This window comes from Lepidochelys kempii, chromosome 2 (assembly GCF_965140265.1).
Source record: "Lepidochelys kempii isolate rLepKem1 chromosome 2, rLepKem1.hap2, whole genome shotgun sequence".
NCBI classification, from domain to species: domain Eukaryota; kingdom Metazoa; phylum Chordata; order Testudines; family Cheloniidae; genus Lepidochelys; species Lepidochelys kempii.
In genome coordinates, this window is record NC_133257.1 from 190,224,982 (window position 1) to 190,252,415 (window position 27,434).

Here is a 27,434-nt window from a genome sequence, read left to right on the forward strand (position 1 = left end):
ACAACACTGCTACAGGGTAATGCAGAATTCTAATGATACATCCAGATGCCTTCAATAATGGTCTTACAGTTTTGGTGGCTTCCTCAGCAAGAGACTGACAGCAAGATGACCAGAGAGCCCTGTCCTAACCTCACAGCTCACATGCTCTCTCTCAATGTTGTGTTCCCAAGGGCTCACATTTTGCATCGTTCACCTCCCTTGGCCAACAGGAGTGACAGCTCCTGGGTTCCTAATTCAAGATGCCTTACAATCCTATTTTGCTGAATCATGATGAAGGTCATCATATGACTTTGGGAAAACTTGCATCACCTCACTTTTCCCATCTGTAAAATGATGACAATGCCAATGCACAGGTGAGTTGCAAGGCTTAATTCATGCATATCTGTAAATCTTCAGGGTCCTTTGAGACATTGAGACATTGCAGGCACATAGATGCTATGATGGTAGGTAATTAAATAGCATAGTATATTAGCAAAATAACATAGTATATTAGCTGAGAAGCAAAAGCCAGAATTGAAACATATTTTGTTCCAGATAAGTAAGCATCTATAGTCTACCTTAGACACAAGTAACAAGGAAGTGTGGTTTATACAGGAACTAGTCACACAACGGGGGGCAAAACAATCTAGCTCTGTTTTTTGAACCACAGACTTGTTACTTTGGGGCTGCTTTTAACCTGGCATTGAGAACATTTGTCACTACAATTTTTCTTCCTTGGTACTAAGGAACAACATGTGGGTAAAGGGTTACAGTAACTTACTTTTGTTTTTCTTTTGAAAGATATAAAAATAAAAATTAGACTTCAAAATTTTGTCAGGAAGAAATATTAGTGAACAGACAGCCTGTATCATTGTATACATTTATTTTGGGGGTAAAATATATTTTACTTTGGATATTGTTCTTAATATTCAAATGATTGAAACACAATGCAAAATGAAACTTTTAATTAATACAGAAATAGGCATAAAATATATTAATGCAACATTAAGCTTGCAAATTAAAACAGAGAATCTATCAATTCCTCCCTACTGCTCATTTATGCGGGAGTAGATGGAACAAGTGACTGAAATCTATACTATGAAAAAAGGTGTGGTGGATTTAGCTATATAACTGTTGTTCCTTTGTTTTCTGGGTATTGAATCTTTATAACTCTACAGACTCTGCTGTCTGCAGAGACTGGCAGCCACTTTATGTTCAGTTCAATAAAGCTTGTCATAAGAGAAACACTGGACTTTGCTTTGGGTTTTCCCCTGTATTGTTTTCTTAATCTAAAATGAAGTTCAATATGACTGGGGGCTTGTCTACACTACCAAGTTTTGTTGAGAAAACGGATGTCGACACCCAAAAGTCGGCAAAACAAAAATCACCAAAGCATGTTCACACTTGCTCCCTCTGTCGACAAATCACGTCCACATTGGGGACACCATCATTGACAGGGTGAGCAATGCACCGTGGGTATGTATCCCATAGTGCAGTGTTGTGAGAAGGAAGAGCTGATCGCTGAGCATCTTGCGATTCTCTCCAAGTTCTCCCACAGCCCCCTCAGCTGCCGAGAGCAGCATCATGAGTAGCCCTGTGAGCTCTCCATGTTGAGGAATGGCAAGGCAGCACAGCAGTCTGTCCCCCTCCTGCTGCAGTAGCAGTCTGCCTGCTGCTGTGTTCCTAGTGCAGGGCAGAACAGGAGCATGCCAATGATTTGCTCTTGGTTTGTTTGTTCCCCAAACGGAGCAGCACACAGATACTTCCCGGAGCTTTGAAAGGGGAGGGGCGCATGCCTGCAGGGCAGCAGAGAGCACAACACTGAGCAGAGCAATCAGGGCAGGCATTGTGGGATACTGGCGGAAGCCAGTTATGTCTACAAAACAATCAGCGGTGTCTTCACTGGCTCTTTGTTGACAATAGAAGTGGGAGAAAAGACAAAAGTCTCTAACGGGGTGGAAGTTTTCTGTCGCCAAAACTGGGCGTTTTTTGTGACAAAGTCCCATTGTAGTAGCGTGTATGCTCTTGCTGTTTTGTCGCCAAAAGGCAGTTTTTGGCGACAAAACTTGCCAGTGTAGACAAGCCCTGACAGTGTCTGTTTTCTCTTTATGGAGAGGAAAAATGTAACACAGAGCTCCAGTTTTAAATTAAACAGTGTTTTACTCACAGATCTGTGTCACTCTGGTCCAGAGACTCTACTTCAGCTTGACTTTCATTATGGATAGAATCAGATTCCTGCACTTGGCACAGTTCCTCATCTGTGATTATATCAAACACTACATCATCTGGTGGTTTGGAGGTTTCATTCGTAACTGTGCCATAAAAGTACATCAAAAGAAACGCAGTCATAACATAACAGGCAGCAACAGTGGTTTTGTTTTTTAAACAGAGCTTATGTACGTGGGCCATTATTCTGCCTACACAGTAGTTTTCGCATACAGCAAGTGCTAGAGCAGGGGTTCTCAAACTGGGGGTCGGGACCCCCCAGGGGGTTGTGAGGTTATTACATGGGGGGTTGCGAGCGGTCAGCCTCCACCCCAAACCCCGCTTTGTCTCCAGCATTTATAATGGGGTTAAATATATTAAAAAGTTTTTTTAATTTATTAGGGGGGTCGCACTCAGAGGCTTGCTATGTGAAAGGGGTCACCAGCACAAAAGTTTGAGAACCACTGTGCTAGAGGGACTCTCCAGGGTGACTCACTTGCATTAAAATATAAATGGGTATTTGTATCAACCTATCAATATTAACATATACTAACAAGCTCCACAATTACTCTGGGACAAGTTCCGCCTTGACTTACACCCCATTAACATCACTGGGGTTGCACAGAGTGTAAATCGAGCAGGATTTAACCACATAAGCCCTGGCAAGAAGCCCAATAATCTCATTTATCTCACATTTGCACATGAAAAGGACTAACCTGTAACTTCCAGGGTCGGAGACACTGGTGAATTTAGCAGAGCTGCTGGTTCTTCTTGGCTGGCACGGGATCCAGAGTCATCCGTATAATCCACAGTCACCCTAGGTTTATTGAAGCAAGCTCTACAGCACCGCTCCTTCTTGCCGCTGTGTTTGGTCATCAAGTAGTTGTTACAGCAGTAATAGCAGAAAATTCGACCACACAGTCTAGAAATTAAAAAGAACAAATGCAAAGGTATGAGAAAGTTTCACAAATATTAGTGGAAATCATTCTTCATCTGAAAAATCATACTGGAAGTGGTTATTAGCTATTAACTAATCACCACCCGGTATTCCCTACTTTAAAATATCATTGATTATATGACTAATTGCACATCATGAATAAAGTGTGAACAGTCACATGCCACCCTACTGCCTGAAATTTGTTCATCCAAACTTTGTGAATATATCTGGAGAAATCACGAACATGTAACTATTAATTCATGAACAGAAAAGGGTCAAAATTAGAAGCAAATAATTCAATCAACTGTCAGATGTTTTTGAACAGGCCATATCAAAATCAAATCTTGCTATTCAGAATAATTGTTTCTCAACATATCTTTTAGTAGTAAATGTTATGTGTGTACAGAACCTAATTCAATGGGGCATCAACCCTGATTGCGTCAGTACTGTAATAAAATAATAATAGTACCATCGTACTGGACAATTTTTAAAGCATGTATACCAAGTGCAGACAGCGTATAATATACATATTATAACAACGAATGCCTGGGAACAGTGTAAAATGTTAAAACACTGGATATTTTCCATGGTACCTATGATATTTATTTCCATGTTTTTAATAACGTGTCAGAGGTCAAGAAACTGACCTGCAGTGGTGTCGGCGCATCATCCAAGTAAACTCTCGCTGACAGCCCAGGCAATGATTTACTTCTGTGTCACCGAGCCATCTTTGCTCCTCACAGAGCTTCTGCTGAAATTCCAGAGCATCTGATTTCTGCCAGAGGGCATCCTTATCCCTATGGAGACATGTGTAAAGAAGAGCAATCCATTTTAGAAACATCACTGTTTGTTTTTAACTCATCTCAACTCTGCCCCCGGAAGAAAACTCTCTAACGTAAAGTGCTGTTATTTAACTCTGAAGTTCACAAATCTGAAATAGCCCACTCCCTGCACTTTTAACACAGTTACACCGGGATTGACAAATGTATATACACCACCATCAGGTGTGATTGGCCTTTGTAGATAGAACCTCAGAATCAAAGAATTGCCATACTGGATCAGTACTATGGCCCCAGTTCAGGAAAGCATCCCTAGTTAGGAAAGCACTTAAGTGTGCACTTAATTTGAAGTTGGAACCAATGAGCAATGCCTAAAAGGATTCAGTTGAAGGCACAATATTCTTCTTACTGCAGCGAGTTCTATCAAAGATATCCCAGGAGCACATTTGGATCAGATTGTAGCTGTAAGTCATGGTTTGCTCTGCAGGAGAGTGAGGAGAGCTGCATTACAGCTGACCCACCCAGAATTCCACCTGGGGATCAGGTTGCGGGGGGTGGGGTGGGGTGCATGTTACTGAAAGTGTTCTGTCATCCTTTGAAAGGATGTGGTGGAGACTCCCTCTTGCACTAGTACACCTTCAAAGGTCAGGGTACAAGAGGGTGGAATTTAGGCTTTCTGAAGTGGAAGTGCATCAACAGCAAAAACAGGTTTGCAGCACTTGAGGTAAACTGTCAAGTGAGACCTTAAACCACAAAGGCTAACAACACAGAGCTAACCATCTCACGACACCATCACTACCTGACATTGTAGCTCAACTTTTTGCAGCTAGGCATAGGAGCAGAATCTTACACCCTAGTTACAAGAGAGGTTGCACTGTGTATTTGACAAAGGGAAGGACTAGGAGTTAGGAGTTATAGTCTCAGCTCTGGCACGAACTTGCTCTGAGGTCTTGGTCATGTGATTTAATCTCTGTTTCTCAGTTTACCAATCTGTAAAATAAATATGGCAATATTTAAGTACCTCACAGGATGTATGAGGATTGATTAGTTAATGGTTAGACACTCTTTGAAAATGTTAAGTGATATCAAGGGCTAAGTATGTGAGCCAAACTTTGCTCTCGATTACATCTTCTTCCGGCTCCTCAGCATATAAGTTACACCAAGTTAAACTCTCTTACACACCTGTAAATAACTGTAACAAGATCGAAGGGATTCTAAATTAGCATAAGGGAGTCTTCATTTATGCATCACTTGTGAATCTGACCTCTGGAAAGAATCAAGAAGTCAGAAAGGAATGCTACCTATCTTGACCCTACTGTATTGTTAGTCACCAACACCATCAGATGTAGGAAAGGTAATAAAGAAAGGACTTCATTTTTTTCAGTGACTTCACAGGTTTGTCTTCTTGCACTTTAAAAATAGATGTCTACTGAGATCATAACTCCTTGGAAAGGCCAAGAAAACAGACATTAATAAGAAAACCCACATTCTCTTGTCTGACTGAACAATACCAAAAGCTTCTATGCATACTGATCAGAAGAATGTGCTAATGCCCTGGCTGTGTACTATGAGCTGATCAACTTTTGAAAGTTTTGACAATATTTTGAAGAGAAATATCTGTTATAGGTTTCTCTGATTAAAAGGAGGCAAGAACTCCAGTATTAGCTCCTACTCCTTAACCAGATTCAGATAGATAGAGTGGCTCAGGAAAGGAATGACACAGTTAAAGGAACTTCTTTGTAGAAGGATCATCTGATGAACAGTTAATGTCTAAAGCTGCACTGGGTTTTCACTCTTCACCTAGTAAAGGTGGAGAGGTTTCTGCAGCACGCACAAGCTTTTGCGTGAAGACAAGAATACACAGACCAGAAGTGAGAAACCACAATTGGTTGCTATTTATCAAATTGTTTGTGTTTTGTAATGGCAACATAATTCAACACCATTAACCGAACTGCACGTCTGCAAGTTATGTCTGCAACACTCGGCTTGCTGAAAGACAAAACCCTCCATTTTTTTAACATAAGTCACAGTCTGTGTTGGTCTTGTTCACTCCAGAATAGTTATGATAGACATTGACAGCCTACAGGAGTCTTCCTTCAAGAGGAAGGACGACCCGTTGTCAGGGCCAGCTCCAGGCACCAGCTTTCCAAACAGGTGCTTGGGGCGGCATTCCGAATGGGGCGGCAGTCCGTGTCCAGTGGTGGCAATGCAGCGGCAGCTCAGCCACTCTTCCGGGTGCAGCAGCAAATTTGGCGGCAACTGCTTGGGGCGGGAAAATTGGTAGAGCCGCCCCTGTCCGTAGTTAAGACACAGGACTGGGACTCAGGAGAGTTGGGTTCAGTTTACAGCTCTGCACCAGACCACATGTGTGACCTTGGGCAAATCACTTGGGGCCAGATTTTCAAAGCTGCTAAGCTTTCTTTTCGTAGTTAAATAAGGGCTAGATTTCCAAAAGGGATGCATCCAGCAGCTCCCATTGTGACACCTGTCAGCACTCATTAACCGCAATGAATCTGCACCAATTTAAACCAGCTGAGCGTTTGCCTGTTGAGTTTGCTATTCAGAGGCTGATCACACTGGGCTCAATCGTGGGCCAGACTATGGGCCAGGACAGGAAATTAAGGGGTGGGGGGAGATGACTCCTTGCTTCCCTGCGTGGGACACCCACATTATGGATGAGAATGTAGGTGGGACAGCAGTTGCTGCTGAGACATTACTCCAGCAGCCATGAGACTGAATGGGGCATGGGTGAGCAATGGGTGGAGCCTTACACATATTTTTCACCCTCCATTTCCCCACAATGCACCGGTCAGCATCGTTCTCTGAATAACACTTTGGTCCCAGCCCAGCCCCTTATCCAGGGCAGCCTTCAAGGTGCTCTCTATAAGTGATGGATACTGGAGATAAATATTTGCTAGGAAAAAATATTGAAACATTTTTGGCAGGGGAGGGGGGAAGAACATATGCCATATATAGAATGACATGCACTTTGCAAAGCAGATACAAGCGGAGAAAGAGCTAGATCACATTTTGTCTATTTTACTTTTCATAATGTGCCCTAACCACTGAACCTCACTGCTAATGTTGTCTCACAGAATTTGGCCATTACATTTATTTTCTGTTCAGGAATAAAAAATTAATCCCTCCACACAGCACCATTTAAAATCCTCTATAATAGAACCTACACATTAGTTTTTTTTAATACCAACCTGAGAAGTTCTATCAAACGTTCTTCAAGGAATTGCTTTGTTCTAGTTAGATCGTCTAGCTCGGCCAACAACTTCTGATCATTGCTGTCTCTGTCTGCTGTCGCCTTTTTTAGTTTGTCACCATACTCTTTGACTTGCTCATTCGCTTTGTCAACTTCCTTTTGGGTCCTGTTTAAATGCAAATTAATTGTTCTTAAAGAAGTCCCTTCTGCCATTTATCTTGATGAAATCTGTAGTTTTAGTGAAGTCTCTCTCAGTGTGAACATAATATTGTATATAACAACGAGCTTTAGTCTTTTGACACTTTTGAAGCTGTGCATAGATACATTACCTGTGGGCACCTTTGGCAATCAGTAACTTCTGGGGATGAGGGTCCTATTTCCTGCTCCCTTTTCATAATTGTGTTTGTGATGGCTGCCCTCTTGGCTGCACACCAGGGATTGAACCAGGTAGCATGAACGCTACAGCTTAAGCCAAGAGCCAAGGCTCTCTGGGTAGGTCTGTAAAGACCCATATCCCCTGCAGACTGGCCACAAAGGACAATCCACAGCACAAACACATCAGTGGTTTACATGTTCACAAAAGGTCTACTAAGTATTAGATTAATTTGCAGTACCACAAAACAAAAAACATTTACAAAGGAGCTAAAAACCCTTTTACCACTGAGTACAAGAAATATTGACAAGCTCTGCTAATATGACTTCACCTGAGTCTCATCCAGACAAATTTCCCTCAGATTTCAAATGGACAGAGTGAAAGACTTAGAGGTTTGATCTGATTTCTGGTGTATTAATTTCAGTTAATAGAGCAACTTAAAACTAGAGAATTACTCAGAGTCTCAATGGTAAACTTCACAGTCTACAGTCTACTTAACTTAATCAATAGACTTCCAGTTGGCACAAAGGATGAACTCACCGGATCAGACACAGTTTTGAAATCAGTGGACACTGATTTACACACGGAGCTACTTCAGTTGACACCAGATGAGCACCTGGCCTGCAGTGTTGACAAAGTGGATCACCAAGGACATCCCCCCCCCGCCAAAAGGGCATAGTCTTTGGGCTAAAGCTAAACACAAAAAATAAACTGGTGCACACTTAGTTGTAAGAAACTAGAGTGGATACAAACAGAAATCTGAAAAAGGAATTAAGGGCCCTGATTCTGAAGTCCTCATTCAGGCCCATATCCCAACTCTCTTTTACATGGGAGCAAAATAAGCATTAGCTCCTTACTTCCAGGTAACACTTCTGTGCAAGGTCAGGCCCAGTCAGATCTGCTCCATGACCAGAGCTCATAAAGTTGCTGAGGGGCAGATTCTCCATGTAAATGAGGTCTCTGAGGGCACATCTACAGAGCAAGCAGAAACCCACTGCAGCATGTCTCAGAGGCCAGGTCTACAGACTCTGGCTTGTGGGGCTCATACTACAGCGCTCAAAATAGCCATGTAGACATTTTGGCTTGGGCTGGAGCTTGGGCTCTGAAACCCACCCTGCTCCCCAGGCTTCAGAGCTCAAGCTCCAATCCAACCCCAAACATCTACATGGCTATTTCTAGTGCCGTAAAGCGAGCCCAAGTCTGCAGATCCTGGCTCTGAGACTTGCTGTTTCTATTGCAACACTGATTGATACCAGCTGAGCATATGGCCCAATATCTGTACTTTTGTTGGGGTGTGAAGCATCCTGGGCAGTTCGGTAGTTTCCTACCTGTAGTTTCCATAGAGAGACCTGCCCTGATGGACACTGCGCTCTCTCCAGCTGACAGTTCCATTACGTAACTGACTATCCTCTGGACTCATTTAGCTGATTGATAACCAGGGGGACCTGCCCTCCCAGAGCTGCAGTCACAGAACCCAATGAGACAGAGTCACAGACTCCTGCCTCAAGGCACGGGGCAGAGTTTGGTGGCCATGTAGTTGTTATGCAGCCATCCCTGAAAGGATTCCCCTCATTCTTGATCCAAGCAGAGATCCGCAGCCCTGGAGTCAGGCCAGGCTAGCTTGGTCTTGCCAGCTCTGTGCTGCAAAATCATTTAGTGCTAGTATTTGTCACCAAGTCCTTACTCAGGCAAAATGCCCACTGAGCTCCATAGGAGACCTGCCTGAGCAAGAGCTGCCGAGTGTGTTCCCTTCAACAGCAATTCTTACTTTACTCTTGAGACACCACAGAGGGGCAAAAATAAAACACACCCTCCATGTAAAATGCAGTGCAAATGTTCCAGTCCTCTTTTAAACAGCAGTCAACATTTCTGTGCTTTGAATGCTGCATCTAACCCATGATACAAAGCCTAGCGCCACGTAGACTAGTTTCACAAAGGAAACAAGAAATGTGATGACTATAGAACATCAGCTACGTGAACAAAGGGAAGCTGTATTCTGTGTAACGTCCACATTTTTCATCTGAAAGGCCAGTCAAAGCTTCCTACTCAGTATGTATGTATTCTCTCCTCTGCCTCAGATAATGTACACAACAATAAGGTGTACACACTATGGTGACTTATCTTCTGCTTGCCTTCTTACAAACAGTACAAGTGAAATACCCAAAGTGCTAACCTCTCCAAGTGTTTTTTCAGCGACATCACCTCCTCCTCCTTTTTTAACCTGGTGGATTCATATTCAGTCAATTGCTCTCTTGCACGCTCCAGTTTGCTAGACAGATCCGTGTTTACAGCCTAGACAATAATAAAATATTTCTATTTAACATACAAAACCATCACTGTATCAACTGTAACTTAGTTACTATGTCACCCAAACAATGCTTTGATAGGGGAGTTTAAGAAGTCCAACCATTAATTAAAACATTATTATTGAATAATCAGACACTAATTAGTTATGTACTGGGGATTGATTACTTATGTCACATTGAATAAGGGATCAATTGTAAAGTAAGACAGCATTAAACCATGCCAGTAATTCTTATTAGCCACAGCAGAAGAGCTTTAAATGGCTTTTGTCTCATTATCAAAGAATAAAGTTCCAAACACAATGATGAAAGAATAAACCACATCAGTATTTAAAACTATTTCAGTCTGAAATAAGTGCTTCAATAGGCAAACAAAAAGTTTAAAAGAAACTAACTTATCATGAGGGGGAAAATGTCAAGTTTATGGCTTCTTCATTAAAACAAAGTTAAATATGAAAGGAAGTGAAAAAGCACCCTTTAAATGTAAACTTTAGAGGTACCATTTTCAGACTTGGGTACACCTCTATATCTGTATTTAGGCACCTAAGTAAAAGTCGGCTGGTTCAGGGGGTAAGAACCTTGGTGTTTAACTGCTATTTGTGCCTTGAAAATCTCCTCCTAGTTTGAGAATTTTGGCCTGCATGTCTATTATTTGTTCAAGTGCATTCTCAGGCTCCCAGACAGCCGCCAGACAAGTCCCCTGCCTTGTAAATTCTAACACAAGTGACTATTGGTGCAAATACTTTAGCACATTTCCTTATTGTAATCAGATGAAGCACCTACGTGAAGCTCTGCAATCTCTTCCTCTGCAGCACACAGTTGTCGTTTCTGTTCCTCAAGCTTCTTTTTTACTTTCTCGCATTCTTCACTGACAGCCTAGTGGAGTCAATAAAGCCCTTGTTAGTGTTCACATAAAAGTCATCACCCAGTTTTAAAAAGTTTCCTGCTGATGCAGCATGGACAATGAAAATGTACTGGGCCAAATTAATCCATTAATTATAGTGGAGTTACAACAGGGATAAATTTGGCCTTCAGTGTGGCTGATGGCAGACCAATTCAAATGGGTATCCCAGGAAACTGGGGCCTAATTCATGGGAAAAGTCCCCCACTGTGGTAGTCAGATGATGTTTTTCTGGCAATTATTATGTGCCATAACAAAAATGGCCCAACTTGCTAAACATGTAAATGTTGTGGTGAAAGTACAAAGGGAGCACAAGTCATGCTGGGAATTAGTGCCTGACACTACTTTAAAACTCATTGACTAGATGCTCTGCGGGCAAAGAAAGTAGAAAGTAAGGGCACACAACTTTTCGACGTCAGAAGAATCTCAGCATATACGGAAGTGTGTACGTCTGATCAACTGGTAGCCTTTGCCTCACAGCTGCAGTAACAGACACACAGTTCATAGATTCATAGACACTAAGGTCAGAAGGGACCATTATGATAATCTAGTCTGACCTCCTGCACAACGCAGGCCACAGAATCTCACCCACCCACTCCTGCAAAAATACTCTCACCTATGTCTGAGCTATTGAAGTCCTCAAATTGTGGTTTAAAGACTTCAAGGAGCAGAGAATCCTCCAGCAAGTGACCCGTGCCCCACGCTACAGAGGAAGGTGAAAAATCCCCAGGGCCTCTTCTAATCTGCCCGGGAGGAAAATTCCTTCCCGACCCCAAATATGGTGATCAGCTGAACCCTGAGCATATGGGCAAGAGTCAGCAGCCAGATACCCAGGAAAGAATTTTCTGTAGTAACTCAGATCTTTATCAGTTCTTTATCCTTCAGAAATTTCTCTCCACATGATCCAGAGTTGAATCGGGGTGGCTCGTGACTGCTTCTTGAAACTAGATATTTATCTCGGTGGCTGTATCTTGAACAGTAAAAATACCACTCAGGCTGGGATTTCTAACTTTGCTCTCACTGAAATCAACATTGATTGCAAAAGGAGCGGAGCCAGACCCACACTCAGACTTCTGAGCATCCCACCATCGGCCTCTAGCCCGTATGTTCAAACAGATAAACTTCCAGGTGTGAACTCAGTGTAACCTGTGCTGCGCTATATGTCAGAGTCTGCAGACTGCCTGAAACAGTGCCTCTAACAGAGGGGTGAGTTGCCCTTATTCATATCAATAGAAGTTGACACTAAAGCCTAATGACAATGTAAATGTTACAAATATTAACTATTTCACTGCTGATCATTCATACAAGGATAGAGAAGGAAGGGTTCATGTGATCAGAGCTGCACAATCTACTGTGAGCATCTTATTTAGGTTCCACGAGTGGGCGGATGTTGGGTTGTAACTGGATTTTAGGAGAGCACCAGTACGGGTGTTACTGTTATCAGGGAATCGATGGGAACTGAGGGCACTCAGCCGTATGCAGGAGGTATGCAGCACCTTAAAGTATTGGGCCCATTGTATTACAGGTACTTTTAAATAATGGCAAATCATAAGCTGAAATATTCATATTTATTTGATGAATAATATTCATGAAAGTCGAGCAGCCATTGGGTCTGAAAACCCACCATTCTGCGGAGAAAAGAAGTTCACACATCCATAGCCTTGTTCTGCTGACCCAGTGTAAAGAGGATATAACTGGTTCATTGTTAGACATCAAGGGGAGTCAAGATTGCTTAGCACATTTCAGAGCAAGGCTCAGTGGGTGTTGGGGACTGAGCCCCCCTAAATTCATAGGTGCATAGATTAAAGCCAGAAAGTAGTGTTGCGATTATCCGACCTGCATAACACAGGCCATTTCACCCCGCTATTCCTGCAGAGGAGGGAATGATTCCTCCTTACCATGTCAGTGAGCACTGTGAAGCATGTAAAATAGAAAGTAGAATATATTATATTAATTTACCTTGAATTTTGTCTGATAATTTATAATCTCTGTGCTCATTTGAAATTTTATTGCAGACAGCTCTTCTTTGCTGGTCTCTTGGAAGCTTTGGGCCTGTTTCTCTGCCACCTCCAGCTGCGTTTGCAGGCTGGGAACAGCTGCAGCACATACTTGAGACTCCTTTAGTTTCTCTGTCAGGCCTTGGTTCTCCTGCCTGAGCATGGAGATGTCAAGTTGCAGCCCCTCCTGCTCCTTTGCTGCTTGCTCACCCAATTCCCTCAGCTTCTCAGTGACCTGCGCCAGCTTCTCTTCTGCATCCCCCTTCTCAGACGTCAAGGTACAAATCTGAATACCAAGTTCAGCCATATCAGTGTTGGTTCTGTGGAGCAGGTCATTGGTTTCTACATTTTCCATTTTAACAGTCTCCAAATACTGCTTAACCTTGGACAGCTCTTCCCTGAGACTCAGCACGTTTTTCTCCAGCTCGGCCTTTCGATGGGCTTCCCTTTCCCGCTCTTTTTTCAGCGTTTCCTCTCTTTCTTTACACTGTACCAGCTCTTGCACATGGTTTCTGTTGAGTGACTCACTCTGCTCTTTCAGCTGCTGGACCAGTGTCTTTTGTTCCCCCAGAACCGCCTCTGTTGCATCCAGCTTGCCTTGCATCCTCTCTCTCTCATCAGCTGTCTGCTGAAGCTTGGCTCGAAGGTCAATCACTTCTGCCTGCAACCTGGACACTTCACTCTGGTTGATGTGCAGCTGCTTTTCAGACACGGCTAGCCTGGAAGCCAACTCTTGTGACTCTTTCTCCTGACATGCTGCCTGCTCCAGCTGGGCCTTCTCCACTGAATCCTTCTCTCCAGTAAGGGATTCAATCAATTTTATTTGATGAAGGCATGTTTTTTCCATACTTAGCTTTTCCACCTCAAGAGACTCCGCTTTTTTTCGGTACATCTCAATCTCTGCCTGTAGCTGCTTGCATTGGCTCTCTATGCCTTGCAGTGTCACATCTTTCTCTGTAACCTGTGACCTAAGAGACTCTTCACACTCCTTCAAGGAAAACAGAATCTTTTCCATCTGTAAACCATGCTGTTTGGCACTCTTGTGCTCTGTTTGTAATACAGCTAAAGACTCCTTGATGGCATCTTCTCTTTGCCTCAGTTCCTGGTATTCAGAATACAGAGACTGTAGTCTCTCTTCCAGGATTTGATTTTCCCTTGTGACATTCTGCAAGTCTTCGTGCAACTGTTTGTTCTGCTCCCGGAGCTTTTTCTCTTTTTCATCCACCGACACCATGGCATCGTCAATCTGACTCTGGAGCTGTTTCTCCGATGCCCTCAGCCTGGCCATCTCAGCTTCCAAAGAGGCTTTAGATACCTCCAAGTTTTTCTGCTTCTCTTTCATCTTCTCCTTGGTTTGGTGCAGATTTGCATTCTCGGATTTCAGTTTCTTGCTTTCTTCACCAATTTCGTTCAGTGCCACGCTTTGCTGTCCTGCGAGCTCCTCCATGTCCTTTACCTTCTGGAGGAGATGACCATTGCTTGAGAGGAGCTTTTGGTTTTGCTCCTCTAGGCTGTGCACATTCTGACTCAGCTTTGATAAATGATCCTTCAGCAGCTCAAGTTGCTCTGCCAAGGTTCTGGCTTCCTGCTTCAGCACACCTTCTCTGCAGCTGCTCTCTTCCTGAAGGTTCTCTTTTGCTCTTCTGGTCTCTTCAAGATTTTTTTCTAGCGATCCCACATGAGCCAGTGAGCCCTTCAGCTGGATCTGGAGTTCAGCCACCTCCTTTCCTTTCACAGTCAGTGCATCCTGAACTGTATCCATTTCTTTTGCCATCATTTCCAGGCTCATGAGCAGTTTTTCATTCTCTTTTTTGGAGTCCGTGGTGAGGCAACTAAATTTGGATTCCAGTTCTTTCTGTGCACTCTCTTTCAGCTGCAGTTCCTCTCTCGCTGTCTTTACCTGAGACAGAAGTTCGTTATTTAGTTTCTGGATGTCAGCCTTTTCCTTTTCTGCCTGGTGAAGTTTCTCCAGCAATTCTTGGATCTTTAGGGTAGACTCATACTGGGTGGAGGTTTGTTGTCCTTTTTCATCCAAGATGGCATCGACTTTTGCAATGAGCTCTAGATTCTTCTGCTCTGTTGAATTTATCTTGGTCTGGAGCTCACTGATGCAGAGATCCTTCATGCTGACCGAAGCCCTGGTGGTTTCCAGCTCCTGATTCAAGAGCTGCAGTTCTGAGGCATAGTCCTTCTTACTTGACTCCATTTGCTCAAGCCTTGTGTGGTATTCCTTTTGCTGCTCGGCTGCATTCACTTCTAATGCCTGCACGCATTTTTGTAGGTCATGAACAGTGCTCTGAGTGGAGTGGGAAACCTCACACTGTTTCTGTAACTCCGCTATCATCTTTGTCAGCCTGGAGTTCTCCTCGCTGAAGTTGCTGCTCTTTTCCTTTTCCACTTGCACTTGTTCTTTCTGAAGGCTGACGGCTCCCTGCAGCTCCTGGTTTTCCTTCTCTAGCTGATTAATCCGGTCCTGCAGCACCCTCTGTCTCAGCTCTCCCTGGTCAAGTTCCACACGCATCTCTTCAAAGCCCTCCAGGTGTTCAGCATTTAGTGAGTTATTTGCATCAGGGCTACCTGGAAACTCTTGTGTCTAAGAGGGCAGGAAGGGAAGAATAGAAAAGTTAAATTGGAAACAGTGTATTTTTATACATGAAAGATTATGAATGTTCCAGGACTCAGTGATAGCTTAACTGTTTTTGTTGATTAATACCTGGTGGTGGTGGTGGTGGTGGTGGTAACAATAAAATGAATATTTAAGGGATGCTGTCAAATAAAAATCATTATTAAAAAAATCCTAATCCATGCTACTCTTAGTCCCCTTGATTATTAATTACTTTTATTAATTTATAAGCATTTCTATAGGGCTCAACACTCCAGCATCTGAAGTCTTAGAACAAAAATAAAGTTCTATTAATTATTTATTTACTCTTTGTATGTTATGCACCTTAGCCAGTGATGTTACACCAGTTTGTATTGTGGTGTTCTCAGCAATGCATTTAAGCACATGCTTACATCCCATTGACTTTAATATATAGTTGAAGTGCTTTGCTGTGTTGGGGGTCTTGGATAATTTCACTTTCTGGTTCCCAGATGCTAGCACAGTGCTGTTGTGGTTGGAAGCACAAAACTGTGAAGGGAAACTTAAAAGAAAGAAGGCTATTTTCATTGATAATAATGAAAACCTTTCTATTCATGAGATTTTGTAAGCTTTGGTGTTTTTTTTTTTGTTGGTTTGTTTTTTAAAAGAAGACTTAAACATTAGGTTTAATCAAATTGTTAAAAGAGTCCTCTTAGGTTTTTCTCCCAGATGATGGGAGACCCTGGGCACACTCAGTGGCTTAAACACAGGCCCCAGTTTCTTAGTCCTTGCAAAGAGGGGACCCCACCCTTTGCAGGCCTTCTTAAATCTCTTCTGATGGAGGACATAAAAGGAAAATTAAATGTATCAGCACCCCAAGAATAACTTCTTCCTTGATCCAACTGAAAGGGAAAAAGGCAAACTTGCTTCAGTGCTGTCTGTGTAGCAGTTTTCGTGGAGACCCGCTGCCTGGCCTATTGAATCAGGCTCACTCTGTCAGACCTATACTGGAAGTTCAGTGCACTCCCCACAGGATCGTGGGTGGAGATCTCCTGGATAGAAGCTCCCCTTGTGGTGTCAGGAGTCGCTCCAGCAATTTCCTGCTCAGAGGGATCTCTCCTGCCAGTGGCCTGCAGTTTCCTCCTTTCTAAAGGCTTCCTTCCTACCACCCTTGACTGACAGGAACAGAGGGGTGGGTACACAGGGCCTCTCTGGCACCTTCCTCATCAGTGTGTGGTCTGTCCATCCCATCACACAGCTATGGGACAATTCTCCTTTATATTTATTGTTGGTTTTTTGTAGTTTCCCACTAAAGTCACAAGGTGTTATACAGCTCCCAGGCCTAAAGATCTTTGGTGTTAAGGAAATGTGGCCTACATTGCATGCACTTCTTTGTCATTCAATTACCTGCAAATAGTTGCTCACTAAACTACTTATGCTTGAACTGCGACTTGGAGGTTTCCACAAATATGCTGAAGAGCCATGTGAGGACAATGTCCTCCTGTAGACCGAAAGAAAAAACAAAAAAGAAATCTTTTAATAATGGCTAAGCGTGCGCACACACATAATTGTCTGCTCTGACTTTATGGATTCTTTTAGTTATAATCACTGGATATGGCAATGTACTACTGGCTAGCATGCATGGGGCCTGATCCAACATTCATTGAAATCAATGGGAAGACTCCTACAGACCTCAGTGGAACTGGATCAACCCCTACATGCAGGATTACCCTCTTTCAAGCAGAAGCAGGCCTGCTGAAACAGGTATGCGTCATGAGTTCTCTTATTGCTCAAATGAAAGAGATTCATGCTTAGTTCAGCGGGTATGACACAGCTTTTGGAGAAGAGGGACCCAAGTTAACTTCTCATCATCACTGTGAAAATGTGAGCAGACCCTCGGGGGTCTGAGCTGATGCCCACTGAAGTCAGTGGAAGGACTCTCAGACTTGAATGAGCATCAGATTGGCCCCTGGAGTTCAGCCTAGTAATGACCATGAAGTCCAGGTTGGCTGCAGAGATGTTACAAGGTGAAGGCTTATGCCTTCTTTTTACGCTTAAATAGAAAAGTTGCAAAAGTTTTTGCAAGTCACCAGAGGTGAAAGTAAGCTGGTATGCCCCGGTACGGTGTACCAGCAAGAGCCGATGCGCCGTACCGGGACCGGCTTTCCCAGATGGCAATTTAAAGCCCTGGGGTAGCGATGGCGGGGCTCCGGAGGGGATTTAAAGGGGGCTGGGGCGGTAGCAGCGGCTGGTGCCCTGGGGCCCTTTAAATCCCCGACAGAGCCTGGCCGCTGCTACCCCAGGGCTCGGGCAGCAGGGCTCAGGCGGGGATTTAAAGGGCTTGGGGCTCCAGCAGCCGCTACCACAGCGGAGCTCCAGGCCCTTTAAGCTCTGCCAGAGCCCAGAGCCTCGGGGTAGCGGTGGCAGCCCAGAGCCCCCAGGGCTTCTCAGTGATTTAAAGGGCCCTGGGTTCCTCTGCGGTAGCGGCAGCTAGAGCCCTGGGCCCTTTAAATTGCCCCCCGAGCCCTGGGGCTCCCAGCCGCCTCGGCAGCTGGTAGCTAGGGGGTGATTTAAAGGGCCCAGGGATTTAAGGCCCTACCTCTTCTGGTTGAGGCCACGCCCCCTGCTCAGGACTCTGGCGTACCGGTAAGTCCTTTAACTTACTTTCACCCCTGCAAGTCACAGAATGTGTGTTATGGCTCTAACTGTATCGAAAACAGTAAAGTTTTACTACATTACCTGGCAAATGTTGGCCAAGCAGCATCTAAGTCATGCCCTCTTGATGCCAAGTCAAACTGAACCTCAGTTAACTCATAGAGTTGACCCACAATGTCAGAACTCATTTTAGACTTCAGAAATGGACTTCTTGCATAGTACCAGTCACTAAAAGAAGAACCAAATGGCATGGAGTAATAAATAAAAGGGGAGCGCCTGCAACATTCTCAAGAAAATGAAACATTACTTGTTACTTCCCAGAAAAGTTACCAAGATCCACTGCAAATGCAATCAACATCAATCAGATTCCCTGCCCCCCACACAACCTCTTTGTTGGGAGTGAGGGCAGCTCCTGGTGGCAGTAGGAGCTAATGAAGCTTATGGATTCCTCCTATGGAGAAACCCTGCATAAAACATTTTTACTCTGGGCTTTGGCAGGCAACTGGAGAGAGTGATGGATTTGCCATATAATGGATAATCACATGGTACTCTGCAAACTGACATTTGTGTTTTGAATGTGAGTAAATTGAATGTTCATGACAACAAGTGATTGGTAGCAGCAATCAGAATTAGATACATTGAAAAGGAAGATAAAAACTGAAAGCTTGTCCGTGAAAGCTCTACGAATATCCATCCTGACTTGCTAAACTCTTGCTATTCCAGTCTTTGGTTTTTCTTGACCAGAAAGACTACAACATGTTACATTGTACCTCACTGTGTGATACTTAGTGATGTACAGAATTATCATTTGGGGCTCTGTCCACTACCTCCAAATTCATTTCCAGATATGATTTTAGCTACATCTGAACCCAGATGTCCAGCACTTGTAAAGATTAAAAAAATGTAAGGTGTGTAAGTACCATGCACAAAACACCATATAGTTTTTAAATGTTCCAGGCACAAAGCACTCTGCTTTATAATGAACTAGAGGTTCAAAAATGCCTTTGTAGGGTCCCCCAATTATAGATGCTAAACTCTAATGTTTATCATTACTTTGCTCTGGCCAAGAAGTATGGAAAAGCAGAAAACTTGGACAGAAAAACAAGTCCTAGTGCAGGTGGTTGTATTTTAAATTTCAATGACTTTCTGCCTTTTATAAAGGTGCCATATTTACAGCCCTGAAGGCTACAATACTCTACCTTCTGAAATTATAAGAAGGGACAGCAATAAAGCAAGCTTCCCCACACTACCCTGCTATTTTGCCTTGCTCCTATAAAAGATGAAAGGATAGTTTAGTTTCAATGCCCATTTGCTCCTTGACCCCTCTACTGAGAGTACTAACAAAGGTGCAGACTAGGACCAGTTGTAATGGCAGTTTGCAATATTGACTCTGGTCTAAGAGGAACTGGTCTTGGACCAGTAACACATTTCATATAGGCCACTGAACAAATGTCAATATTTACTGACCTAAGATGGGTGTGAAACAGTGACCTAGATTACACTGGCTTTATACCCTATTATCAGTCCTCTGAGCCAACCACATGGAAGGTTTTCCATTTATTTCATGCGGCGCTGAATCAGTCCCATGTTTCACTGTTTGTTCGTCTCCAGATATCTCTCATGCATCACTACAGTACCTTTGCATTTACCTTGTTACTTTGGTATGCATAAAACATTGTTGCAAGGTGTCTGCCAGCCTTTGGTGTACTAAGGAGTAACGTATAAATGCTCTTCCTTTACCAAGAGATGTTCTCAGCTGGGAAAAACAAGCCACAGGAAGATAACTTTAAGCACCAATTATAAACATCTATAAATGGCACACTGACAAGCAAGCTATTAAGGTTTCTATGAACATATGCCGAAAACATGTATAGCAATTGGGCTCCAGGAAACAATATTAGCGGTGACCCTGAGAGACACCCTCCCTAAATATCTTAATAGCAGAGTTCGCTCCCCTGACTTCTGCGGTTTCATTTCAAGAACACAATCTGACAAACGTATTACCTGAAACAGCTGACTGTTTTTTTTTTAAATCATAAACCGCAAATAAACAAAATTATTTTAAACAATCATTCCACCTACAAATTTCTGTGGCTCCATAGAAAGTGAAACAGGAAATTTCTGTCACAGTCAAACCATAACAACTACATGAAGCTGTGTTTATTATGAAATTAAAGAACATAAAACATATTTTTGAAAGCTGAAACTTAAGGACGTCTGTAATGCTCTGTATCTCGTGGGAACACCATACACCCTCATGTTCATCTTTATAAAATGATTGTGTGGCATCCAATGCGAAGTTTATCATGTTGGGTGTCTTCGGAAGGCTCATGATGCACTGAGCATCATTGTTATAGTGATGTTATAGTAATTGTTACAGTAATGTTATAGTAAGGTTATAGGTTATAATTTCATGTATATAGTTATGAGGCTGAAAATGTATCCTCATGGTTTAAAATAAGTCCAGGCAAAAACTCTCCAAGAGCAGAGAGGCAGTTCACACCTCATCAGGGCAGGTATGGGACAAACCCAGCCCAGCCTCACAGGAACAAAGGACTTTGGCCTAGGCAGCAACAAAAGAATCTGTTGGACTCTTGAGGGAGTCACCCCACTTCCTTTGGTCAGTTTGGAATTGCGATAAGGTAATGCTCATCTGACTCTGAAGGGGAGGGAGGGGGGCAAAGCCAAGAGGGTAGAAAGGACATGATAAAAGGGAGAGACATTAGCCATGCTCTCTCTCTTCCACCTACATCTACAGACACCACCACCAAGTGACTGAAGCGCTGATCAAAGGGGAGAGCCTGGCTGAAGAGCAATCAACCAGCCTGCGGTGAGAAGCATCTAAGTTTGTAAGGACACTGAAAGTGTTAAGATCAGCTTAGAATGCATTTTGCTTTTATTTCATTTGACCAAATTTGACTTGTTATGCTTTGACTTATAATCACTTAAAATCTACCTTTACAGTTAATAAATCTGTTTGTTTATTCTACCTGAAGAAGTGCATTTGGTTTGCAGTGTGTCAGAGACTCCTCTTGGGATAACAAGCCTGGCACATATAAATTTCTTTGTTAAACTGACGAACTCATATAAGCTTACAGTGTCCAGCGGGCATAACTGGACACAGCAAGACAGAGGTTCCTAGGGTTTTGTCTGGGACTGGAGATATTAGCTAGTGCCATTCAGTTGCAAGTAGCTGGGAGCACCTTATATGCCAGAGGCTGTGCGTGAACAGCCCAGGAGTGGGGGTTCTCACAGCAGAGCAGGGTAAGGCTGGCTCCCAGAGTCAAGGATTGGAGTGACCTAGCAGATCACTGGTCCAGATAACACCAGAGGGGATCATCACAACGTCTTACATAGTTTTTAAAAAAAGACAGAAATCTTAAGGCAAACAAGGAAGATTTTGGTATCTGGTGGATAGAGAGGAGACAGAATTTATAACTAGTTATGTTTCTGCTGTCAAACCAAAATTCAAGTACAAGTACCATAGGAATGGAAAAAATAATACATCAGATGAGCTCATTGGAGGAAGCTCTTGCCTGGCTGTACAAATGGAGGTGGAAGGTTTCTGGTGTCTCTGCCCCTCCAACCATGTACAGCCAAACAAGATGCAGCGGATCTGGCGTTTATCTAGCTGTACAATATAAATGCACTGGAATTTTCATTGAAAGAACCAACGGGAAGAAGATGGATTTGGAGCTGAAAGAGGGGTTGGGGAAATGTTTCATACCCCAAAGCTATGAGAGAAAGCTGGGTGGGGAGAGGGGGTTCCCCTGAAACCAAATGGAAGCCTGAAGGAAGGGTATGAGGAGAAAGAAGTGGGATGGGGAACATAGGGGCTAGCTACGCTAGGGGCAGCCATGCTAGCCTCATGGCTGGCTCTCTGATCATGCAGAGAAGTTGCATGATGACAGCAGTCAAGGCTGCTGTTAGGAAGTTCTGACAGAATAGATGAAAACTTCTTTATCAACAAGTGCAGCCTGGGAATAAAATACCCTAGGAGTCATCAAAACCAGGTATCAGGACAACGGTCAGCATAACCAACAACAGTGCTCCACTTACCCATGGGGAAAGTCCTTATGCAAGTGATTTAAATTTACTCTAATGACTCAAAGGATCAATATTAAAAACTTCTTGCAGTGCTTATCTCATTGACTAATAGATTTAGAGATAAAGGTTTGCTACTCTGTTGATATTGGATTTAGGTTTTATTACTGTGTTACTTACTAACATGTACTTTGCTTAGCCCAATACAAACCATTTCTCTTTGAGTCCTTTCATGTCAACTCACCTCAAGCGATAACAATAATCTTAATTCTCAACAGTCACATGGTATTTTATATCTCCAACGCACCGTGCAAGAATTAAGTGAGTAGAGACATAAGACCAAATTCTCTAATCAGTGACTCCCATTCAACCCTATTGATCTACAGGAAGGTGACAAGAATGGTAAAACTTTACTACTCTTTCCACTTGCATTCAATCAAATCCTTCCCTCAGGGAACCTGTGCACATGAGGGCAGGAACTGCCCCCTTGATTTCATTTCTGCTGTATCCCCATTGTTAAATCGTAGGCATTAACCCTAAACAAAGACCTTGCCCACCATTCATCAAATGTTTTCTTTTTTCTTTTTTATAGTGTAACTGAAAACACATAGGAACATAAGAATGGCCCTACTGGGTCAAATCAAAGGTCCATCTAGCCCAGTATCCTGTCTTCCAACAGTGGCCAGTGCCAGGTGCCCCAGAGGGAATGAACAGAACAGGTAATCATCACATGATCCATCCCCTGTTGCTCATTCCCAGCTTCTGGCAAACAAAGGCTAGGGTCACCATTCCTGCTCAATGTAATTTAAAATAATTCAGGACTCAACTGAGGTCAATGGGACTACACCTGCAAGGAAGAGTACACCAGCATGCATAAGGATTGTGCCCTAAGAAATGTGATGAACAATAGGCGTCACTTATCTTTTGGTTTTACATTCTGCAAAGACAGAAAAAAAGTCCCATTCCTTCTCCTACTTTTCTTTTGAGCTCTGTAGCTCTCCCAATAGACATGCAGAAACATGAACTGCCTATTGTGATGATTAATCAGTCTGCTTTACTTACCTCTGAAATAGACTTAACAAAGCGGATGCCATCATTAGCTCCTTTGACTTTAGCCAGACAGTCGCAGAAGTAATCCCAGTAGTCTTTTCTGTTCCCCAGCAGTGTGGTCTTTTCTCTCTGGTCAAACTTCAAAAGGAAGAAACACTTAGAAAAATTTAAGACACTGAAACACAGAGTTATTCTATGTTTCTCTCCCACTGATATTCACATTCACAGCTATTAATTTTAATTAACAGGAGATGTGTGTGCACATCAAAAAAAGGGAATAGACATCATTCTAGATCAATACAATTTGATGAATTTAAATGCTGCTCTACAGTCCAAAAGACAAATTCAAATTAGGGCTGTCAAACCACTAAAAAATTAATCACGAGATACAAAAATAACTGATTAATTGCAGTTATAATCCCACTGTTAAACAATAATAGAATACCATTTATTTAAATATTTTTGGATATTCTCTACATTTTCAAATATACTGATTTAAATTACAACACAGAATACAAAGTGTACCGTTCTCTAGAACAGTGCTCAAAGCATGGAGGGGCAAATGAATGTTTAGCATATCTGGCACATAAATACCTTGCAATGCTGGCTATAAAAATGCCATGTGAATGCCTGTTCTCACTTTCAGGTGAGATTGTAAATAAGAAGCAGGCAGCAGTACCTCCTGTAAAGGTCTACAAACTTTTTTGTCTTAGCAATTGGCTGAAGAAGAAGTAGGACTGAGTGGACTTGTAGGCTCTAAAGGTTTTCATTGTTTTGTTTTTGAGTGCAGTTATGTAACAAAAAAAAATCTACATTTGTAAGTCGCACTTTCATGATAAGGAGATTGCATACAGTACTTGTATGAAGTGAATTGAAAAATACTATTTCTTTTGTTTCTTTTTTACAGTGCAAATATTTGCAATAAAAATAATAATATAAAGTTAGCACTATACACTTTGTATTCTGTGCCATAATTGAAATCAATATATTTGAAAATGTAGAAAAACATCAAAAAATAAGTATAATAAATTTCTATTGGTATTCTATTATTAACAGTGCGATTAAAACTGCAATTAATCGCAATTAATTTTTTTAATCGAGTTAATTTGTTTTGAGTTAATCGCTTGAGTTAACTGCAATTGACAGCCCTAATTTAAATAATCAGCTAAATTAAAGAATAGCCATTCAAATCTATTCAGAACTCATAAACTGATCACTGGGATTTACAGCATTTCCAATATTAATACAGTGCACAAATGTAGGTCAATACATTGAAGATAAGGTACTGAAAAATAGGTACATAAATCCATACAGCTTACAATGAACTCAACATAGATCACAAAATGCTTAACAAAAAGTGGATACGCAGTATTATCCCCATTTTACAGGCCAATTGAGGAACAGACTGGTTCAGTGACTTTTCCGAAGACAGAGTGAGCCATTTACAGAATCATGAAATGAATCCAGATCTCATGGAGTGGAGAACTGTGAGCCAATGACTCATAAAATGACTAAGCAGACTGGAGTATAGTGGTAGCTGTGTCGAGCCCAGGATATTAGAGAGACAAGGTGGGTGAGGTAATCTCTTTTATTGGACCAACTTCTGTTGGTGAGAGAGACAAGCTTTCAAGCCACACAGAGCTCTTCAGCATGTCCCTCTCTCCAACAGAAATTGGTCCAATAAGGAATATTACCTCACCCACCTTGTCTCTCTAACCAGACTGAAGACATTCACAGCAAAGTAACTTTTCCTTTTTACTTGGTTTTTGATCAAGGATTAAAAAAACAGACATTTCAACTGAAAAAACCCTACTCTTTGTATTATATTTTCGATGTTATAAAACTATTTTTCATAGCAAAGTCATGTTTTTGCTTGCAAAAACCTATATATTATACAGGTAATTATATTTATGAAATAATTATTTTTTCCCTTAAAATATGTCATCATTCTTACTACCAAAGAGCTTCTGTGATAATGTAAAATGGCATGTTTCAAAGTCAAGTTATAAAAGCTCCCCATACAATGCAAAATTCCTTGTGTTCTCAAAAGCAACCTACTAGTTATGATACATTGCTTTTGCACATAAGCATATTTACTTTCTATTGTAATAGGTGCAATAAGTATTGATGCACGGGAACCCAACAACTAAAAGGAAAGAGGTCTGTACTGTACTTAGTTAGAATACATTCTGATTTTTTAATTAATAACTAGATTCATTACTGAACCTTAAAGGTAAGAGAACAATACAGATGAAGGAAAGTCCAGTTCTCCCATATTATTAGGGCTCTATTAAATTTGTGGCCATGAAAAACACGTCACAGACCGGGAAATCTGGTCTTTTGTGTACTTTTTACCCTGTACTATACAGATTTCACAGGGGAGACCAGCATTTCTCAAACTGGAGGTCCCGACCCAAAAGGGGACCACGGGGTAGGAGGTGACGGGGGTGCAAGGTTATTATAGGGAGGTTGCAGTATTGACACCATTACTTCTGCGCTGCCTTTAGAGCTGGGTGGCCAGAGAGCGGTGGCTGAGCCGGGCTCCGGGCACCGGGCTCTGAAGGCAGCGCCTCGCCCGCAGCAGCGCAGAAGTAAGGGTGGCAATACCATCCCATGCCATCCTTACTTCTGTGCTACTGTTGACGGTGGCTCTGCCTTCAGAGCTGGGCTCCCGGACAGCAGCTGACGCTCTCCAGCCAGCCAGCTCTAAAGGCAGCGCCGCCACCAGCAGTAGTGCAGAAGTAAGGGTGGCAACACCACAACCCCCTACAATAATCTAATGACCCCCACAACCCCTTTTGGGTCAGGACCCCTACAGTTACCACACCAGGAAATTTTAGATTTAAATATCTGAAATAATGAAATTTATGATTTTTTAAATCCTATGACCATGACTTTAACCAAAATGGATGGTGACTTTGGTGAGGCCCGACATATGATTGTGTCACTTACCTGTAAAAGGTACTCAAGCTTGTAGGAAAACTTTTGCAAGTTGATGCTGTCATCGGTGATTGGTTCCCCTCCTTCTCTAAATTCTTTGCTTAACTCTGTCACAGCATCTTTAAAACAAGACACCAGAATAGGTGACTAAAGATAAATGATGTTTGGGGTTGAATACACAAACATTTTGAAATAAATAAATGGGGTGTCTCTCTTTACATTGTGTGTATGTATTCACTTTTTCAGTCAGAGTGTTTTAGGGGATGTCTAAACTGAAGTCGACCTATGTTAGGTCAATTTACAACGTGCGATGGCTGATGTCCACACTACCCACCTTCGATCGGGGATGTGTGTCCTCACCGACTGAAGAGGGGCAGCATGGGGGGCTGAGAGCCAGAGCTCTCAGCTCTGCACAGCTCCCCGCTAGGAGCCCACCTGCTCCCCTGGGCTTCACGCCTCCCCGCCAGGAACAAGAGGTAGCCACCCGGGCTTCTCACCTCCCTGCTCTCCGCCAGGAGCAAGGGGCTGCTTCTCAGCTCCCTGAGCAGGGATCTGGGACGGGGGGCAGCCAGGCTCTAGCTGGAGCCCACTGCCGCCCCAGGCTTTCTTGTCAATTTGGAGCCAACAGCTGATGTAAGTAACACAGTGTCTACAGAGACATTGCGTAGCCATAACTATACTAACATAAGCCCTATGCCTCTCATGGAGGTAGAGATATTATGTCGGTGTAGTAGGGCACTAAGGCTATGTCTACGCTACTGCGGTAAGTCAACCTACTCTACACAATTCCCACTGCGTGAATAACCTTAGGTCGAGTTACCGCGGGGTCTACACTGTTGGGGGTAGACGGCAGAAACTCTCCCGTCGACTTACCTCACTCTTCTCATCAGAGGTAGAGTACAGGGGTCGACTGGACAGCGATCACCTGTCGATTTGGCAGATCTTCACTAGACCTGCTAAATCGACTGCTGGTGGATCGATCTCAGAATGTCAATCCTGGCTGTAGCGTAGATGTAGCCTTACATCGGCGGGAGCAAGGCTGTTGTGTGTACACTGACATAATTAGGTCGAGGTAAGCTGCCTTACGTCAACCTAACTCTGTTAAGTAGACCAAGCCTTAATGACAGTGCAGGATCTTGCTGATAGACTCATAGTCCCAGGGTGTGCAAAACAAAAATCTACAGTTTACGTTGTGTCCATTTGTTATATTGTTTTATTTGTTTCTACCCTGCTGGAAATAACTAGACTGTAAACCCTTCTCCCTAGAAACTCATAGCACTGGAGCAAACCAACTGTGAAATCTTGAAGAGCCCCACCAGTATTTCCCCCCTGTTGCTTTTATTAGAGAAAAGAGAAAAAATATTGTTTCAGTTTGTATATACATCTCCCTGCACGGGGGCAATGGGAATTCTGATTCAACAGGATGGAGAGTGTAAGCTGCTGAAGTGGATCAGCAGATTCACTAACATAAGAACTGTC

The 27,434-nt window shown here is 42.8% G+C and overlaps 1 protein-coding gene across 7 annotated transcripts in view; it reads right to left on the minus strand.

Annotated features, from left to right (window-relative positions):
• Nucleotides 1–27,434, minus strand: part of FYCO1 (FYVE and coiled-coil domain autophagy adaptor 1) — an 84,856-nt gene that overhangs the window by 36,887 nt on the left and 20,535 nt on the right. For 6 of the 7 annotated variants that reach the window (XM_073333169.1, XM_073333166.1, XM_073333170.1 and 3 more), the window contains 12 exons: nt 25,968–26,074; nt 23,028–23,153; nt 19,571–19,677; nt 18,006–18,149; nt 16,674–16,767; nt 12,648–15,278; nt 10,571–10,663; nt 9,658–9,776; nt 7,110–7,277; nt 3,769–3,918; nt 2,901–3,106; nt 2,147–2,291 (listed from right to left, as the gene is read on the minus strand). In XM_073333169.1, the coding sequence (XP_073189270.1) occupies nt 2,147–2,291; nt 2,901–3,106; nt 3,769–3,918; nt 7,110–7,277; nt 9,658–9,776; nt 10,571–10,663; nt 12,648–15,278; nt 16,674–16,767; nt 18,006–18,149; nt 19,571–19,677; nt 23,028–23,153; nt 25,968–26,074 (4,090 nt within the window). The remainder of the gene's footprint in view (nt 1–2,146; nt 2,292–2,900; nt 3,107–3,768; nt 3,919–7,109; nt 7,278–9,657; nt 9,777–10,570; nt 10,664–12,647; nt 15,279–16,673; nt 16,768–18,005; nt 18,150–19,570; nt 19,678–23,027; nt 23,154–25,967; nt 26,075–27,434) is intronic. The other variant, XM_073333171.1, reaches the window with a different exon arrangement.